Source organism: Ursus americanus, chromosome 25 (assembly GCF_024610735.1).
Source record: "Ursus americanus isolate L20-20 chromosome 25, mUrsAme1.1.p, whole genome shotgun sequence".
Lineage (NCBI taxonomy): Eukaryota > Metazoa > Chordata > Mammalia > Carnivora > Ursidae > Ursus > Ursus americanus.
The window spans coordinates 29,627,161-29,646,385 of record NC_142151.1 but is presented as its reverse complement, the minus strand read 5'-3'; the positions used below and the strand labels follow the sequence as shown (position 1 = coordinate 29,646,385).

Below are 19,225 nucleotides of genomic sequence, written 5' to 3'. Positions count from 1 at the left end.
AAGTGGATCCTTCCTGAGTCAAGCCGTCAGATGAGACTACAGTACTAGCCAATAACCATGATTTAGCCTTGTGAGAGACTTTAAGGAGGAACCCAGCCCAGCCACACCCAGCCCAGCCACACCCATTTCTGACCTTTAGAAACTGTTACATGTTTAAGCCTTACACAGTGATAATAACTGATGCAGCAATCTAACAATGAGCTTCATTCTGCAAAAGGATAAGCACATGATGATAGTATGTCCCAAATCTATGAAGCTGGTATAGAGTGCTAAAACACAAATGAAGAAAAGGGAAGAGTAAGGAAAGTTAAGGTCACACTGATATGGGGTGGAGAAATTAGGGTAAAAAGCATAAGGCCACTAGAATTTTAGAAGTGCAAAGCCAAACAGAGGTGGAAGCTGAAGGGCCATCTGTGAGAACTATCCTGGGATCACTCTGCAGACATATTCCGGCAAATTAGTCCAGTACTTCTAATACTGGAGAAAGGACAAATGTTCACATCATGTAATGAAATGTTCCTTGGTGAGAAATGGACTGCAATCACTGATTTTGGTGTTTTGGCCCAAATTAGAAGTTTTTTTGATGATTATATTAATTCTTAGGTGCTCCTTTATTACTTTAAAGCTGTTTGACCTTATTTCTCTGTAGCTCAGTTTTCTCATATGTATAACAAGGGCAATATAACTTCCTGGTTTAATGTGAATAATAAATAACCATTCACAACAGGCAATGAGTAAAAGTAAATAAAGGCCATACTTGAATCTGAGCACAAAACCTAACCATCCACACATTTTGTTTCCTAGGAGATCCTTTGAAGCATCCAAAAGCAATGGAATTAATTATCACCATGCATGACAAGTTATTGTGCTCAGCCCACACAGTTATGAGTAAGTATATGATTTATATTTGATATGAGGACTTAAAAGTAACTGAGTTCCTGGACCCCAGAAAATTTTAACAAGGTAGGAGTCATATTTTGGATATATAATTCAAAGCCATCAGAGCAGGCACATTCCCAGTGACCAATGAAATATAATGCATCTAAAATGTTGCCAAAGTGACAATAGCAGTTCTCTGATCATTGAGTCCCCATAATTACAATACCTTGGAATCTCAAGCAAATTATCAATTTGGAGTTACAGAGAGATCAGATAGTAGAAGACAGGTAGGAAGTGACTGAAAAAGACTCGGAAAAGGAAATGCTCAATTCAGGGTCAACAGTCTATTTCTTGCTATTAAAAAAAAAAACCTAGGGCGCCTAAGTAGCTCAGTTGGTTAAGCAACTGCCTTTGGCTCGGACCTGATCCCAGAGTCTCTAGTCCCACATAGGGCTCCCTGCTCAGCTTCTCCCTCTGACCTTCCCCCCTCTCACGCTCTCTCTCTCTCGTAAAAAAATAAATAAAATCTTTAAAAAAAAAAAAAAGCATAGAGTATAAGAATTTTTTTTAATTAAAAAAAATCTGTTATCCCATAGATAAATCCATTCTACTTAGGCAAAGCAAAAGCTGGGAGAAATTACAAAGATTTCAAATTAGGCCTCAATTATTTCATAAAATTTACCTTGAAATATCAGCTATGAAAATAATGATGTCTGCGAAAATGGTGCTGAGTAGGGGTCCATTCCTCTCTAGAGGCTATGCTGGGTTGACTCAACTACTAAAAGGTGTGGGTTAATTTATTCAAGACTGTTGCCTTGCAGGCTGGCCTTCAGGTAAAAGGTCCATGGGAACTGGCCACATGCTTAAAGAAATCAATTCCTGGTCAGCCTAAAGACTTCCAACTCCCTAGTCATGCAGGCAAGGCAGGCCTCTCTACCCACTCAGCGCCACAATCCAGAGACAAGATTCCTCCCTCTATTCTCCCTTATCCAGTCCACCATCAAGTTCTGTTGGCTCTTCCTCCAGAACATAGATCCAAACTGTCTAGTACATTTTATATTCTAGTGCTCAATACATATACATAAGGCTAACAGCTACCATATTGGCAGCTAGGCTCATTAATTACTTTCTGGTTACCTGTATTTACCTCAATGTTTACTGTGAATTTTTTTTTTTTTTACAGATCTGTAATTTTTTACAGATATCTGTAAGATTACAGAACTATCAAAATGGCTATCAACTCGTATCATTCTTAACCTTCCCTTGCAATGCTTTCTTAAAGGTGTACTCACACCCTTCTCAGGGCACATTCCCAAACTGGAAGCATAGTAATCTGACGGTCAGTCTCAACCTTTCTTCAGTATTTCAGAGGCTTTTTGAGTCCTGATGGCCTGATGACTGTTTTGATGATTTGACAGTCTTCATTTAAGTATATAGTATCACTGCAATCCTGATTCATACTCTATAATCTCTGCTCTGCAGTCTAAACTTAATATAGTAAGTTTCAAATACTTTTCCAAGTTCTATTTTTAAATATCTAGAGTTGAAAGAAAATGAACCTTGAATGCATTCCTTCAAACATGAAAATAGTAACAACAAATCAACATTATTTATGCTTCTATTAAAATAACAACACGTTATTTGTGCTTCTTTCTCAGGACCCTTCTCTTGAAGAGAAATTCAAATGAAAATTAGTTGGTAAGACCAGTAGTTGGTTTTGGCCACTTTCATCTAGATATAGATGGGCAAGAGAAAGCATTAACCTAGCTGTGGTAAGGTAATAAAAGGCATTCCGAAGTCAGTAAGAAAACTTCTTTAGTAATTATTTTTTATCTCTCATTTCATCTCCCCAAACATTTATGCCTCTTATGAGTACTGACTCACATTTGGACACTTCTTCTCATTTTCTGGATCTCCCCAAACATTTATGCCTCTTATGAGTACTGACTCACATTTGGACACTTCTTCTCATTTTCTGGATCTCCCCAAACATTTATGCCTCTTATGAATACTGAGTCACATTTGGACACTTCTTCTCATTTTCTGGATTGGAGATTCCTAAGGGAAGAAGTTGTTTTACTCATTTTTGCAGCTTCTATAGTAGTACCACACTTCCCACAAAGCTTCATACATTATAGGTACTATTTGCAAATTATCTCCATGTCCAGGAAACAAGATACATGTAACATGCTAGTCAGTGTTACCATTCAGATAGATTTTTTCACCGTTATTTTCCCTTTAAAAATTTGTTCTATTAATGTGTTCTTTCTGTGGTCATCCTTTAGATAAATGTCCACTGATTTCTTTGACCTTTCACCCTTGCATCTCACTTCTGTTTTCAATTCCCTTCTTCCTGAAGGAATTTCATTGGTCTTTCATTGAGAGCCTGTCTTTCATTGTATTATGCATAAAGAGTATTTTACATACTACTGTCCTGAACCTCACACACCTAAAAGACTTATTATTTTTTTACTAATTTCATTATTATTTTTTTAGAAGACTCCATGCCCAGTGTGGAGTCCAAAGCGGGGCTGAACTCACAACCTTGACATTAAGACCTGAGCTGAGATCAAATAGCTGGGCACTTAACGGACTGAGCCAGTTAGGTTTCCCTATTTTTTTAAAAATGATTTTCATAGTCTATGTAGGCTTCTCTCATCTTGTCCTGAAATTACCCTTTGAAATTCAAGGTCATAATATTCATTGGTACCTATAAGGTTCTAGCCTTAACATGTAAAAGCCACACCTAATGTGAAAACATTAACAATTAAAGAATAATGATAGCAGCCAATTCAACACTGTTAACTACTTATATGCAACTCTAAATGCTTTATACTATTTAAGTACTTGAAAATTAATGCTGACTTTTCAGCAATGATGCAAGACTGGACATATCCATCTAATTGTGCTTGCTCCTGAATCACCACTGTAACCACTCTTATTTTTAACCATCTTAAAAACTGTGGACTTGAGATATTTATCAATATTTAGTCCATGAAAAATTTTTAAAGTGTTTTCATTTAAAAGTAAACCCATTACATGGTTATATAAATAGCATTTTAATAAAAAATATATCAAAACAAAAAAATCCATGAAAAGTCCAGCATTTTTTTTCATTTTTGCAAATCTCTTTAAGATCCAACTTCATTGAACTCAGTCGAATCTCTTATCTACTTGTGCATTCAGCCTGTTGTTGAGCTATGTCTTGGTTCAAGTATATCGAGAAAAATCCCATCTCACACACAGACGGCTTTTTATGTGGACAAGAATGTTCCTCCAGCTTTTTCAGATCACGTATATTCTTCGATACTGCACCAAAAGCTGACAGTTTCCTAAAAGGTTAGTTGCAACATGGAAGCTTGATACAACAGCTATCTTTTTGCATTCTTCTATTAAAATCCATTGTTCTACCTGGCATTCTGAGTAGAGCTCTTATCAATTTGCATTGGTCATCAGAAAATATTGGTTCACGAAGTTATGCAGATCTTCCAAATACTGACATACTTTAGCAAACACCAACAATAATTAGTCAGGGGCACTTGGCTGGCTGTTGGTAGAGCATATGACTCTTGATCTCAGGATTGTTGAGTTTAAGCCCCATATTCAGTGTGGAGCCTACTTAAAAGATTTTTAAAATAATTACATTCATTAATATTTCCGATGAACTCAGAGATCTAGCAGTAGGATGCTATCAAACTTGGTTGCAGATACAAGTTTTCCAAAATCCTAATTTTGGGGGGAAGCTTAAATTTTATCACTAACAAATGTTTTTCTTTTCCTTGAAATGCCAGGAAGACGTAGTTGAGAAAAATGTTAATGATTTCTTCAAGTAATAATGATGTCCCAAGGGACCAGTTCAGTTTACAAGTCAAAAAATTATTTTTTTCTCAATGGCCATTGCTTTTTCCTCACTTAGGATATTTAAAAGATGTATACTAAAGGATTGAGATTTATTAATATTAACAACTCTTGTTATTTTATCAAGGACATTATGAGTTAAAAAAAAATATTGAGTGTTTCCAGCAGTGAAGAATACAATGATCAATGTAATGACTATCACAGTTTGAAGCCGTTGCCTTGATGGGTGCTAGGGTGCCAGCAGTTTTCCCAACCATTGCTTTTCTAACTGAATCTTTTATTGACATGAGACCATTAATTAGTAGAAACGAGCATAGCTGCTTAGCATTTTATGAGAAGTCCAGTCTTCTGAAGTCTTCAGAATGTAGTTTTTAAACTTGTAATAAAATACACATAAAAGTTACTATCTTAAGGACTTTTAAGTGTACAGTTCAATAGTGTTAAGAATACTCACACAACAGCAAAACTGAAACTATACTCTCATTAAACTCCCCATTTCTCCCTACTCCCAGAAATATATTATTTAAATGAATATGAACTATACATATAGCATGGAAATTTTATGAAAATAACAACACTTTCCTAGTAGCCATAAAGTAAAACCCAGAACCATTTCGCCTTCCATGCTTGCAATTTCCTGACCCTAGGAAAATGTTTGTTCTTCTTCTGAATGCAATCTGAAAATATTTACTTCTGACAGCTTGTTAAAATTTCTCCTTTTTAACACGCCCTTCTAAAATGTGCCCTGTTGTGAGAGTAGAAAATCAAACACAAACCATTATGATTTCATATATATTTTAAAAATAAATGTTTATTTCAAGTATGAAAAGTAATGTTTAAACATTATCCAAAAATTATGTCCAGCTTAACAAGTACAAAACAAGACTTCTGACAAAGTTTACAATTAGGTATAAAATACTTCAGAATATACTTTGACATTCACAGTGAGCATTTTTAAAAAATAAGTTTTGCTAATAAGCTTTAAAAATAAAAACATATTTACAGTCCCAGCCAAAATAAACAAGTACTTAACTGAGAACAGCCCTCTCTCAGGATGGATAGTTAGCATTTCAAAATAAACAATGGTAAACTTTGTTCAATAATGTTGAAATTCAATACCTTGTGGTTTCCCTGACAAATACCATCCATTTCTTATGCCTGGTGCCCACGGGTAAGGTCCTCAAGCCATCTTAATTAAGTAATTTCAATGATATACATAACCTAAGTGGTAACTAAAATCTCTTGCGATTTTACCATGGCAATTCTGAGCATTTCTAGAAAAATATTCTGAACAGAAAATTTCTGGTGCCAATTACAGAACCATCAAAAAAATTAGCCTCAAAGTTATTTTAAAGGACTGCTACCAAGGCTTCTGCTTCTCTTTTCCATATACATCTTTTTGTAGGTTTGAAACATTGCTTTTGAATCTTTTACTGGATTTTGTAGTGTCTCAAATCCATCTGCACTGAAGCTTCTCTTGGAGAGTCTTGAATTAGCCAAAACATTATTATCTAAGGAAATAGAAATTTTATTTACTTTATTACTCAGTATTAGTGACCAATTTACAATCAATTAAAAGGGAGAGGGAAAACCTACATTCTTCTTTGGGATAAAATACTAAAAAAGTAATTTGATAAACTATGGCTTTTTACCTATTATACACAGGGTATCTTGCCTCTCTTTGGGGACTATTTTCTACTCTCATCCCATCTTCACAGCCCAGGGCTATTCTGTTCTACTACCATTTGCACACTATTATAGATGTGACCTTTTTAACAGCTATCTAAACTAGCAAAATAAAAAGTATATTATCAGCCAGTCCCAACCACTGAATGGAAAAGACAATTTTAACACTCTGCCCTTGCTATACATTAAGTATTCTAAGACATGTCTGTAGTTTTTCTGTTTTGTTAGACCATTTCAAGCATTGCATTAGCCTCATTATCTTTTTGATGGGCCCAGTTTTTCCTACTTCTTGCATTTCTAGATGTGCCTCTATTTCTCGGTAGCCATTCCTCCTATTTAGAATTCCCATGGTTTTCATCCCCACTCTAGCCATTCTTTTCTAGAAATAGTCTTGTTTTATCTTTTTCTGCTGCTCTAGCAAGTCAAGTATTTTGCCCTCTTGGTTCTTTACATGATTCAAATCCTTGTACATCCTCATTAGCTTTCTTTTATAATGTAATACTGATACCCCAGATGGGTCCCTAAGTCATTTTCCATTGGATTCTGTAACTTCTTCTTCTCTGTACTTTACTCTGACTTGATATGGTTTTACAACTTGCACCATCTACACTCCAATCTTTGCTACCAAATTTAGATGTATAATTATCCAAAAATGTTTCTTTGCATCTGTTTGGGAGTTCATGACATTTGTTTTTTCTCTCTCTTCACGCTGGTTCACGTTGTCCACCTCTTCATCTTGGTATTTGTTCTGTCTTTCACACTTTCCCTGAAGCTCATCAGGCTTTTTTAGATTACAGGTGAATTTTACTTGCCTTTACTTTTTGATTGAAATAAAACTGACATACAATATTAGTTTCAGGTACAACCTGGTAATTTGATCTTATACTTTTGACAGAGCTGTGACTTGTATCTTGGCTTTTCTCTACCCTGCTTCAGATCTCCTTGAGCTTGTGCCCCAATTTGTATTTTTTTCATCATGATTTTGAGTACTGATGTTTATTCAACTTCAGTTTATTGTTCATCCTATTTGTGGCTATCTTTATGTCATTCATTTAGCTCATGCTTATCTCTGGTCAATCTGTGCAGACATCCGTATTTTCGGATTCGGATTCCAATCGTGCCTCTGACCTTCTCTATGAGGTAATGTCTCTCCTATTTCCCAGGACCTTTCTTGCCCAATCTCCATGCCCACTTCCATCTTTCTCATTTTCAAATTCCTGTGTTCAACTTTAGAAGTGTTTTCTCCTCTCACAACTCTTAAAATTCATTTTCCCCTCTTTCAGATGTTTTCCTGTTCTGATTAAGAGTGCATTTCTTCCTTCGTTGAGTCTTCGATTCAACTTAGTGTTTTCCTATATGCATCTTTAATGTGTAGACTTCATTTCTACAGGCTTATAATATTTAAGCTCTCTTCTCAACTTTGTCACACTTCCTCTCTTTATTGTTGCTCATGGTGAAATTCTCCTTCCTCCATTTGCAAGGAATTCCATACTCTTTGTCTTTGCATATTCAATTAACCAAAAGGAAGATAAAACTCCTGAACCCTAGTTTCTAGTTCTCAATGCAAAACCCTAAAAACAAAGTCCATTCGTTCTATTAATTAAATCAGATGCTGAAAGCTTTGGTTTTTCTGGTTGGCCCTCAGCCCAAATCCCTTCATTGCAAAATGAAATTTTAACTAGGAGGTTCAGTCTCTTATCATCAAAATAATTGAAATTCCACACTTAATTAACTTTCAAAAGAAGGGATCCAGTTAAAGTGCCTATTCAGTTACTAGTCATGGAATTTCAGTCAAATGATCTAACCTCCCATTGATAAAATGGGGACATCCCCGTCTACCTGGATTTGAGAATTAAATGGATTAACTTGTAAATAACCCAACTCAAGAGCTGGCAAACAGGACATGGCCTACAGGCCAAGCCCAGCCTCTAATCCGATTTGGTAAAGTTTAATTGAAACATAGCCCATACTCATTCATTTATTGTTCTACTGCCATTTTCTCACTAGTGTCAGAGATAAGTATTTAGGAGATCTTATAATCTGCAAAACCTAGTATTTACTATCTAGTCCTACAGAGAAAAAGTATGCCAACCCCTTACCTAACTCATGGTAAGAAATATTTTCTTGTTAAGAGGAACTCCTTCCCCTCACCACAGTATGACAAAAATATCAAAAAATATCTTCCTACCACTCACACACACAAATATTGAATCACTACAAGTACGGATAAAAATCAAATTTCACAATAGTTTCATTAACTATAATCCAACTATAATCGAGTGCCCAATAAATAAAATAAAAACTTAAATAGATGATGATTTTACCTATTTCTTGGTTAGCTTCTGGCATCCTTTTCTCCTCAGTTACACCTCTTAACCAGTCTTCTTTTGTACTTTTTATTCCTGAAACTATTTAAATATTGATTTCAGATCTCTAGAAATTGCATTCATATCTCTTTTAGTACTATAATGAAGGAAAATCATATAAGCATAAAACAGACTTTAAAAAGTATTAAATAATATATTCACATATAACTCAAGTCTAAAAGAAGCCTGAAAACTGCCTTCTTCCATTTCAAACGCCCGAATCATAAACGGAAAAGGAGCTGCTTTAAAAGTTTACCTTCATTATGGAATTATGTTTCTTCCTCTTAGGCTGAACAACAAATCTCAAGGTACTTAAGGGCACATGAGACAGAGAGTCATTCCCATTGCCCCCACCTACTTCTAATGTTCTTATTACACCCATGCCTCACTTTCCAAAGATCTATTTATAAAGCCAAGTGAAATCACCAATACTTTGCAAAATGAATTCTGAACTCTATTTTATCATATATCCTATCTCCTTTCAAGAAAAGGTAACTTATATTTACGTCGTAACTTTCTGTGCCCCAACAGATACCGTATCTAAACATCACAGGAGAAATTAAGATTGCCATTCAAATCCTTTAGTTCTCTAATCTGAATTTCTCAACACAATGTCTTATATGTAATAACCACAACCCCTACACGTTTCCTTACTATCACAAAAAATTAGTCCTCTATTTTCTCCTTCCCTCCTGGCACTACACTGAAAGTTCTATCATTCAGCAGCTAACTGACAGTCATGCTTATGCTCTGGCTTTGGTAACAACACTGGACAGTATTTCTTCTGTGGTCCTCCCATTTCAAGAGTAGACTACTGGTAATGCTTTAACTTCTGCGGTAACACAGTCACCAACTATTTTAAAGATGACAGTAAGATGAACCATTTCCATATGTATAAAAAGTTTTCACTAGTATGTAACGATTATCTCCTCATATTTAGACCAAAACTTCAAATTCACAGGACTTTGAAATCAAAAGTCCATATGAGAATCAACAAAACACTTGAAATAATGTATAACACTTTTCTAACAGCACAAAGAATGCTTTTCATAATATAGGCTTCTTGGTGCAAAGGGAAATCTTTGTATTTGGCAAACCTTACAATTTCATACACCTCATCATTACAGATCCAGGACAATTTACAGTAAGGGGGAGATAAACTTAAATACTGCCCAATGAACCATCAATTTAGAAAAACAAATACCAAGGAATGGCAAATGCATTTAAGCCTTTGCTAGCCACCCAGATAGTGTAAGTAGTGCTAACCCACTTGTTTACCTACAATGCCTTACAGTGTACCAGACACCATGAAAAAAATCATACTAGACCTTGCACAGAGGCTTGCTCCTTCCTAGGACAAGGCTGCAGATCCTTCCAGTCAACAGAATTTGTATTCTTAATCAGTCCATCTGGACATAATTTAAATTCCAGCATATTTGGTTTTTCTGTGGCATCTTTCACAGGTAAGAGGCTCTGAGGTTTATCTTCCGGTCTCCTCTCTTTATTAAGCTTCCTGGGTGAACTGTCTAATTTTGTGAGACAAATGCTCTCATGCTCAGTGCATTTAAATGCAACTCTGTTCAGATACAGTTTCCTTTGATCCTTTGACTGAGGAGGCATTTGACTGAATTCCACTTCACTGTTTATACTGCTTAAACTTTTGTCTAATTTGCTTTTATCAATCCACATTTTATCAGCTTGCTTTCCACAAACTATTCCCTTAACATTTCTTGAAATGTATGGTTTAGACTCCTCAGAATGGTGAATCTTGAGATTTTTACCATGGCTTGAACAAATATTTAAGGATTCTTTAGAAGTCTGCACACTGCTATTATGTCTCTCATTTGATTTCCCACAACTCCCTACTTGCATGGAAAGTTTACTGGGCTTCATGTATTGAGAATCACATGGTACATCTCTCACATAGCTTTTCTTTGATGCGTTGCTACCCACTGCTTCTTTGTGCTTCTGCCTTTGCAAATACTCCTTTGGTGTTAGAACTCTATTAATTTTAGATGAACTATCCTTAGAGCCTGAGGACTTAATATTTGATACTGCCTTTTCTTTAACCCTAGCTCTTTCATTTGTGATTGACGAAAAATTACATAATTTAAAGGAACCATCTCCCACATTTTTATTCTGCTCTCGTTTATCATATTTCTTCCTCTTTATCTTAGAATCAAGTATGCTCCCATCATCTAACTTCCTTTTTTCCGAAACTTTTTGTCTCAAGCCACCTGCTTTCAATTTTATTTTCTCTGGGGATACTGACTGTACCAAAGAACTATTCTTCATACGTAGATCTTTATTTTTATTTGTCAAAAAACCCACCTTTGCTTTTAGTGGACGTGAGTTTTGTGCCAGGAGCTTCTGGTGCAGGCTCTCTTGAGAAAACTTTGTCATTTTACTACTGGTGTGAAAAGTTATCTCATGAAATTGTAGTTTTCCCTTTCTTTTGTGACTCTGCATGGAATCTAGTTTTTTATCACCTTTAGATAAAAACTGACCTGGTAATTCTTGTTCTGTCTTCAGTGATTTGTGATGTTTTGTTTTGGGCATACCATTTGTATTTTTGCCTTGATCTATTTCAGGAAAATGGTTTTTCATATCTGGAAAAGTCAAAGGAATCTTCGTATTATTATTTAGAGGACTACTACACCCAACAGGGACATTTCTATCAGAAGTTCTTTCTCCTAGTTTATGACTGTTGATCTTCGAAGGAGAACACTGATCTTCCCCTTTTTCTTCCTTCAAAGTTGAGCTGTTGATGGAATTACACTGACACTGGGGTACTCCTTCATAAACCATAGATAGCCACCCCAATGCACAGCAACCGACATCATCTTTCTCTGAATCCATTAAGTTATCATCAGTCTTTCCATCTGTATCTGCTTGTGGGTCACACTGGTCGCTTCCTTCTTTTTTTACGGGTTCTTCTTTCTGATGTTCCGTCAACTTGTCTACCTCACAGACTTGACTGTCATGTTCAGGAAATAATTCTTTCATTTGATCTGAGTTTAATATTGTAATTTGTATTTGGTCTGTTAAGTCCTTGGAGTCACAACCAGTTTTATCACAAGTCTGATCCTTTGGGATGTGGTTTATTTGTTGAGCCACAAAACCTTCATGTGTGTTCACAGCTTCAATACCATAGGGAAATTCTTTTAAAAGTTCTGACAGCTGATCATGTAGGTATAAGACAGATGCCTTATCACTGAGAATCTCACTTCTTGCAGGATCTTGGGTAGTGTAACTGCAGGACGAGTCAACTTCCTGAGGACAACTATCCTGCTGAATAGAAGACGAACACACATCATTAGCCATGCTTTCTTTTTTAGTGATATGGTCCAAGCTGCTCTCCTCTAGAATTCCACTATCTGCTTTAACATACTTCAAAGATGTTTCTGGAGGTTGCAGAGATTCTGTCTGATCAGTTATTTTATGTGAAACATCTGTGCACTGTAAAAAATTACCATTTTGAAAACCAAAGTCTTTACTTTCAGTGAGGGTATCTATTTGTCCTTTTTGTTGTCCCTTAGTTATCACTTGGTGATTGGGTAGAGATTTCTGTGGCTCAACCCTTTTCAAAGGAGGCAAGTTGAAGATCTTTGCTATCTGGGAATTGTAAGATGTATCACCTTCAACAAGAGAACAAATATTGTCAATATGTAACATATCACCACTAACAGTATCACTGTTCCTTGACTTACATGAGGCTTGCCCTTCACTCACAGAATAGTCGGTATCTGGTTCTGACTTGATATGCCTTCCTTGATTGCTATTAGGTGTGTCTTCTGAATTAGTTGACTCATTTTGCTCTTCCTTCTGAATTGGTGAGAACACCTTTGTGTTTGTTGTGGTACCTGCTACTGGTTCCTTAAGACTAGCTTTCAAAGGAGCAGTAACACTTGTATTTTCTGCCAACTGATTTTGCAAGCTACAAACACTGCCTTCTTTAATAACTGGATACAGTGTTTCAGGTACAGCTTCAGGTGTTATTCCTTTGGCAGACAATGTTTTCACATCTGAAAGAATTAAGGGTGACACTACAGCTACTTGAAGTTCTGTTCCCTTTGTAACAGTTGCACTGGAAGACTCATAATTCTGTACTACTGTTGACAAAGCTGTTTCTTGTAAGGTGTTTACTATCTTGTTCTGAGAATGTCCTACAACTGAAAATGGACTCTTATCACACGTTTCCACAGGCATTGAAACTCCAACTGCTGTTCTGTTTTTTGACTCATTATACTGTTTTTCCTCTGTAGGTTCTGAAGGCTGCTTTTTCCACAGAGAAAGACATGTTGCTAGCAATTCCATGGAAAAGTGACTGTCACTTTTAGAAGACACTCCACTTGTCGAGGATTTATGCTCAAGGCAAAAAGAGTTGTCTAAAACCTTGGCATTTATATTACAAGTACTTGAAGTTTCCATGGTTTTCAAAGTCGGTTGGTTACCAGAGATTTGGGTATTTGGGTTAATTTCAAAACTATGTGGTTTAGAACCCTGAATAGTTTCGCTTGCATTTTTTAATAATTTCTCCTGAGGTTTATCTCTACATGTAAGTAAACTGAGAATTAGCGTATTTTTATTTGGATATTTTGAAACATATTCCTCAAAGGATGTAGACTGAGGAACAGAAGGTGTTTCAGAATTTGTTGGCACATTTAGTTCAACGTTGACATTTCCTGATGAAATCTGGGTGTTATTTAATGTTGCCTGGGTAATCTCAAGAGTTGATGCCTTTAAAGAAGTCCTTACTTGCAAATCATGCAACTGGTCTGGCATTGGCAACTTTTCTGAATAAACAGAATTTAGTAAAACAGAATTCACTTGGTTACGATTTCCCCAATTCGGGTCCTGGATGTTGGAATTCATTGTACTGTGTGTTCTATGTGTTTCTTTTGCAGATTCTATCATGGATGGTGGTTTATCCTCTGGAGTCCCTAGGGTCACCTGTGGTCCAGACTGGATTTGGGCAGTTTGTTTCAGAGACAGTTCAGAATTTGGAGCTAATTCACTGTAAGAGGTATCAGTTGTTTTAATACAACCTGCTGCCATCAGAAGATTTTTATTAATTTTAATTTTCCTTGCAAGTTCTGAAAACTTCTTTTTTATTTCTACTAACGTTTTAATATCCCTCACTAACTTTTCTTTTGTGGCACTTGTGTCCAGTACTTGATTTGAAGTAAGATCACAAGAGTCTATTCTTCTCTCTTGATTATTTTGAGCAAGGGTCTGAACACCAGCCACAGATGATCTAACAGGTTCATTAAAAGCCTGAGTGACATTGGTATTTACTTTCAAGTTACAGGAATTTCCAACTGTGCTGCCGTTTTCATTAAGGTTTTGCCAATGCTGTTGAAAGCTTCTAGAAAAGTCTTTCCTCATTTCAGGTAAGTGCATTTCTTGATTCTGAGGAATGTCCACAGAAGACTGTTTAATAACATGCTGAGTACTCTGCAAAGGCTGGCTTGTGTATCTACAGTCATACGGAGGTGGCGGAGGTCTTTTGTCAGTCTGAGTAACTGCATATTGATAGGACTGTATGGCTGCAGTCTGCTTTGACTGTAAAGTCCGTGGAGAATCTGGAGGGTGACTATTTTTAATATGCAATGATGTAGATGGCATAGGGTTTTGTTTCTGAAGAGTAGGCTCTTGCAAACAGCTTCGTGATGAGTAACTGTATTGCTTTGGAAGTGGTCTGTAATCTGGATAAGTCAGTCCACTGGATGTATACTGTTGTGCCCAATCAACCTGCCGTTCTGATAAAGATGGGTTAAGTCTTGGGGCTCCTTGATAAGTTACAGGAACTCTTGCAGAATTAGAAGGGATCATTTGTAGTTGCATAGAATAAGAATCTGATGTTACAAATTGATTCTGTAGTGCATGTATATTAGGTGTATTAGTTCCAAAACCAGTTTGATGGGACACAGTTGCCCCTGTATGAGAAAGCATAGAGTTCCTCATTGGTGAGTTCAACCACACATTTTGTGTAACTCCTGAAGACATTTGCAAATTGTGATTTAGTTGTTTGGATCCTTTAACATTTGCATATGTGATTCTTTCCACTGAAGTTTGTGAGGCCACAAGTGTCCCATTATGCATATCAGGAATAGGGATTTGCTGAGGAGTTGTATAATTTCTGATGTTTAGCAGTGGCTGTGAAACTGGATTTGAATTACCAAGAAACATACATGCTTCTTGGTTACTTCCAGGATAGTTTAAAGAATTTTGAGATGTTGTGTTAAGTGTATTTATTAAAGCCTGCTCCAAAAAAGAGGACTGCTTTTTAGGATACTGTGGTGGTAAGGTGACATTCTCTGGTTTTGCATTCCAATTCATTGTTGATTTGATGTAGCAGCAGTGTATTAAAAGTCAGTTGTTTTGAATGTCAGGGATCTGTAGGAAATAAAGATCTTTTATTAAAAATGTGTCTATGTAACACTTCCAAGAAAATTAGTTTACCCTATGTTATGTCTATCATAATTCCAGACACCTCAGACCAAAGATTCATCTTTAATTTGGGGAAGAGAAACAACGGAAAGAGCAAAGGAGGATGCAACAATATGGCAAAGACCAATAAAATTTCTGGGGTGTTTTACAGGAATTCATTCTACGTCATACAGTTAGGATTTTGTTTGTTACACTGAAGTGGCAAATACTTTCTGTTGTTATTTATTTTAATAGGCTCTTTATTCTAAGTAACCCATGCTCACTGAAACAAAACAAAAAATTTCAAACACATGGTAAAAAGTCCTTATTGTCTATCCCCATTGTCTAACTCCCTAGGGGTGTCCACTGTTAGCTTCCCTTTTGGAAAATTTTATACATAAAAAACAAACACATAAAGAAAACGTTATCTTTTTGTCTGATTTTCATTACTATCATTGGGATACCTTATCATTTCACTACAAATATATTAACTTCATTGTCTATATAACATTAAAGTTTCTGAGTATATCCCCATTTAACCAGTCCTCTATTGGCTTACGTTTAAACAGTTCTCTATTTGGGTTTCTTAAGTCTCTGCATTTACAAACTATCCTACCCTAAGCATTCCTGTATTTATGCTTTTATATTTGTGGCTAAATGTTTCTGGAAATTCCTAGAAATGAAATCAATGTGTCAAAGGACATTAAAATTATTTATATAAATAGTGACAAATTGCCTTCGAAAAAGGTTAAAATAACTTAAACTCACTAACAGTATATTGATGAATCTAAAAATGGTCAAATCTATAACCATAATAAATGAAGACAAATTAAAATAACAAAATTAAACAAACTTAAGCATATTAACAGTACACCCCAAATACAGAATACACATTCCTTCTAAGCATACATGGAATTTTTGTCAATATGACCATATTGGTATCAATAGTCATATCAATATCAATGTCATAACAATAGTCATATCAATATGACTAGCTGAGCCATAAGCAAATCTCAATTTTCAGAGTATTACAGTAATTCAGATTAATTTACAGTAGACTCAATCTAGAAATTACAGGGGAAAAAAGTAACTAAGAAATTGCCAAATAACTGAGAAATAAGGAACGCACTTTATGCTTACACAGAGAGAAAAAGCGCTCTCTAGTGCCTCTTCATCTACTTATGATACCACTCCTACTGGATCAGAGCCCCACCCTTATGATGTCTTTTAACCTTAATTACCTCCTAAAGGCCTTATCTCCAAATAGTTACATTAGGAATTAAGGCTTCAACCTATGAACAGGGAAAGAGGGACACGCAATTCAGTCCATAACATGCTCTTATACCCACGTTCACATACCACTTGACAATAATTCATAGCATAAATAAACGTATTTTAAAAACAAGACTGGGAGGGGTGCCTGGTTGGCTCAGTTGGTTGAGCATGTGACTCTTGATCTCAGAGTTGTGAGTCTGAGCCCCACGTTGGGTGTAGAGATTACTTAAAATCTTTAAAAAATTAATTAATATAAAATAAAATAAGGAAACAATCCCCCACATTTACCTAAGAATAATAACACAAGGAAAGAAATGACAGAGTGAAATAAACAAAATAATGAACACGAATGTAGAGATTCAACTAGACAGAAGGTGATTCTTTAAAAAGAATAAAAATCAGTAAGCCTCTGACAAAACTGATCACATTTTATTTTATTTTTTAAAAAGATTTTTTTTATTTATTTATTTATTTATTTATTTATTTATTTATTTGACAGAGCGAGACAGGGAACACAAACAAGGGGAGTGCGAGGAGGAGAAGCAGGCTTCCCGCAGAGCAGGGAGACTGATGCGGGGCTTGATCCCAGGACCCTGGGATCATGACCCGAGCCGAAGGCAGACGCCTAATGGCTGAGCCATCCAGGCGCCCCATGATCATGACATAGTAAAAGTGTAATATTGGCAGGGGCGGGGGGGGGGGGTGGTGCCTGGGTGGCTCAGTTGGTTAAGTGGCCAACTCTTGGTTTCAGTTCAGGTCAAGATCTCAGGGTCCTGGTATCAAGCCCTGCATCAGGCTCCGTGCTCAGCCAGGGAGTCTGCTTGCGGATTCTCTTTTTCCCTCTCCCTCTGCCTCTAGCCAGCTTGTGTGTACTCTCTCACTCTATAAAATCAATCAATCTTTAAACAAAGTGTAATACTGGGAATAGAGGTTACCACTAGACCCTACAGATGTTAAAATAACATTATTTTGAATCATTTTATTCCAATACATTTCAAATTTAGGTGGAACAGAGAAGTTCTTCGAAAAATACACCTAACCAGGAAGAATACTGATCTCCTTAAAGAAGTGCCATTGATAACTAAGTATCTTCTCACAAAGAAAATGCCAGACCCATATGGCTTTGCTGGAGTATTCTAGCAATCATTTATGAAAGAAATAATCCAATATAACAAAGGATAAAAGAGAGAACACTTCAGAGCTCATTCACTGATGCTGTCATCCAAAAGCTGAAAAGGAAAATTAAGAAGCCAATCTCCTGCAAAAACGTAAAAGCAAAAATCCTAAACAAAATGTTAGCAAACCAAATGGGGTCACATATAAAAAGGATAACCTTTGACCAAATTGGGGTTATTTCAGAAATACTAGGTCATTTGAAAATTAATTAAAGCAATAACACGACAATAATTTTTTAAAATGCTAAGTTCCTTTCAACACATGCAAGAACCTCTGATAAAATTCAACATTCATTCATTTGAAGAAAACTGACCAACAACAGAAATTTCCTTAGATACATGGTAACTTTAAACATTTAGATTGACAATAAAACATACACCACTATTGCCCCTTCTATTCATCACTGTACTGGAGATCCTGGGAAGTATAAGAATTAGGAAGGAAAACATAAAACTAACTATTCACAGAGGTTATGTAGAAAATCCAAAACGATCTACAGCTCTTTGAGATCTATTAAGTTATGGGTCATAGTGTTCTCACTAAGAGGAAAAACAAGACTGAAGAAGGCATGTATGCTTCTGGATTAAAAACAGATCCCAGAAAAACTGAACCGGAAGAAATCAGAAAGGGAGACAAACCATGAGAGACTCTTAACTCTAGGAAGCAAACTGAGGGTTGCTAGAAGGGAGGTAGGTGGGGGAATGGGGTAACTAGGTGATGGGCATTAAAGAGGGCATGTGACGTGATGAGTACTGGGTATTATATGCAACTAATGAATAACCGACTCTCCATCTGAAACTAATGATGTACTATAATTGAATTTAAAGAAAAAAAAAATGAAAGAAAAAAAAGAACATCTCCCAGAGAGATAGATCTGTGTACTCCTCACATGCCTTCTCCCAGGAAAGGAAGACACAACTGACTGGGGGCACCTGGCTGCTTCAGTCGGTAGAGCATGAGACTCCTGACCTTAGGGTCATGAGTCTGGAGTCCCATGTTGGGGGTAGAGTTTACTTAAAAGATAAAAAAAAATAACACACAACTGAATGATCAGGCAGATGCATAATACAAAGTAGCACTTCTACTAGAGTTAATGATGACTAATAAATTCTTAGTTCTTATGCATACTTGGGGTGAGAGGTTGTTATGGAGTAAATTGTGTCGTTCCACCACCAAATTCGTATGTTGAAGCTATGTTGAAGCCCTAACCTGCAATGTGACTGTATTTGGAGACAGGCCTTTCAGGGAGATAATTACATTTAAGTGAGGTAATAAGGATAGGGCCTAATCCAATAGGACTGGTGTCCTAATAAGAGAGACATCAGGCATATGCACACAGAGGAAAGACCATGTGAGGTCACATAGAGGAGGCGGCTGACCACAAGCTCAGACGCTCGGGAGAAACCAAACACCTTGATCTTGGACTTCCAGACTGAAACTGTGAGAAACAGATATGTTATTTAAGCCACCCAGTCTGTTACATTAGGGCAGCCCTGGAGGACCAACATGGGGTTACTTTTTTCCTCTCTCTTCTTTACTGGCAAAAAAAAAAC

At 36.3% G+C, this 19,225-nt stretch overlaps 1 protein-coding gene across 10 annotated transcripts in view; it reads right to left on the bottom strand.

The window, feature by feature from the left end:
* Positions 1–19,225, bottom strand: part of RESF1 (retroelement silencing factor 1) — a 305,299-nt gene that overhangs the window by 84,125 nt on the left and 201,949 nt on the right. For 9 of the 10 annotated variants that reach the window (XM_087855759.1, XM_087855757.1, XM_087855758.1 and 6 more), the window contains 3 exons: positions 10,118–15,188; positions 8,748–8,831; positions 5,529–6,248 (listed from right to left, as the gene is read on the bottom strand). In XM_087855759.1, the coding sequence (XP_087711885.1) occupies positions 6,082–6,248; positions 8,748–8,831; positions 10,118–15,131 (5,265 nt within the window). In that variant the 5' untranslated portion in view covers positions 15,132–15,188 and the 3' untranslated portion in view covers positions 5,529–6,081. Of the gene's footprint in view, positions 1–2,763; positions 2,938–5,528; positions 6,249–8,747; positions 8,832–10,117; positions 15,189–19,225 lie in introns of those variants that run through there. The other variant, XR_006782301.2, reaches the window with a different exon arrangement.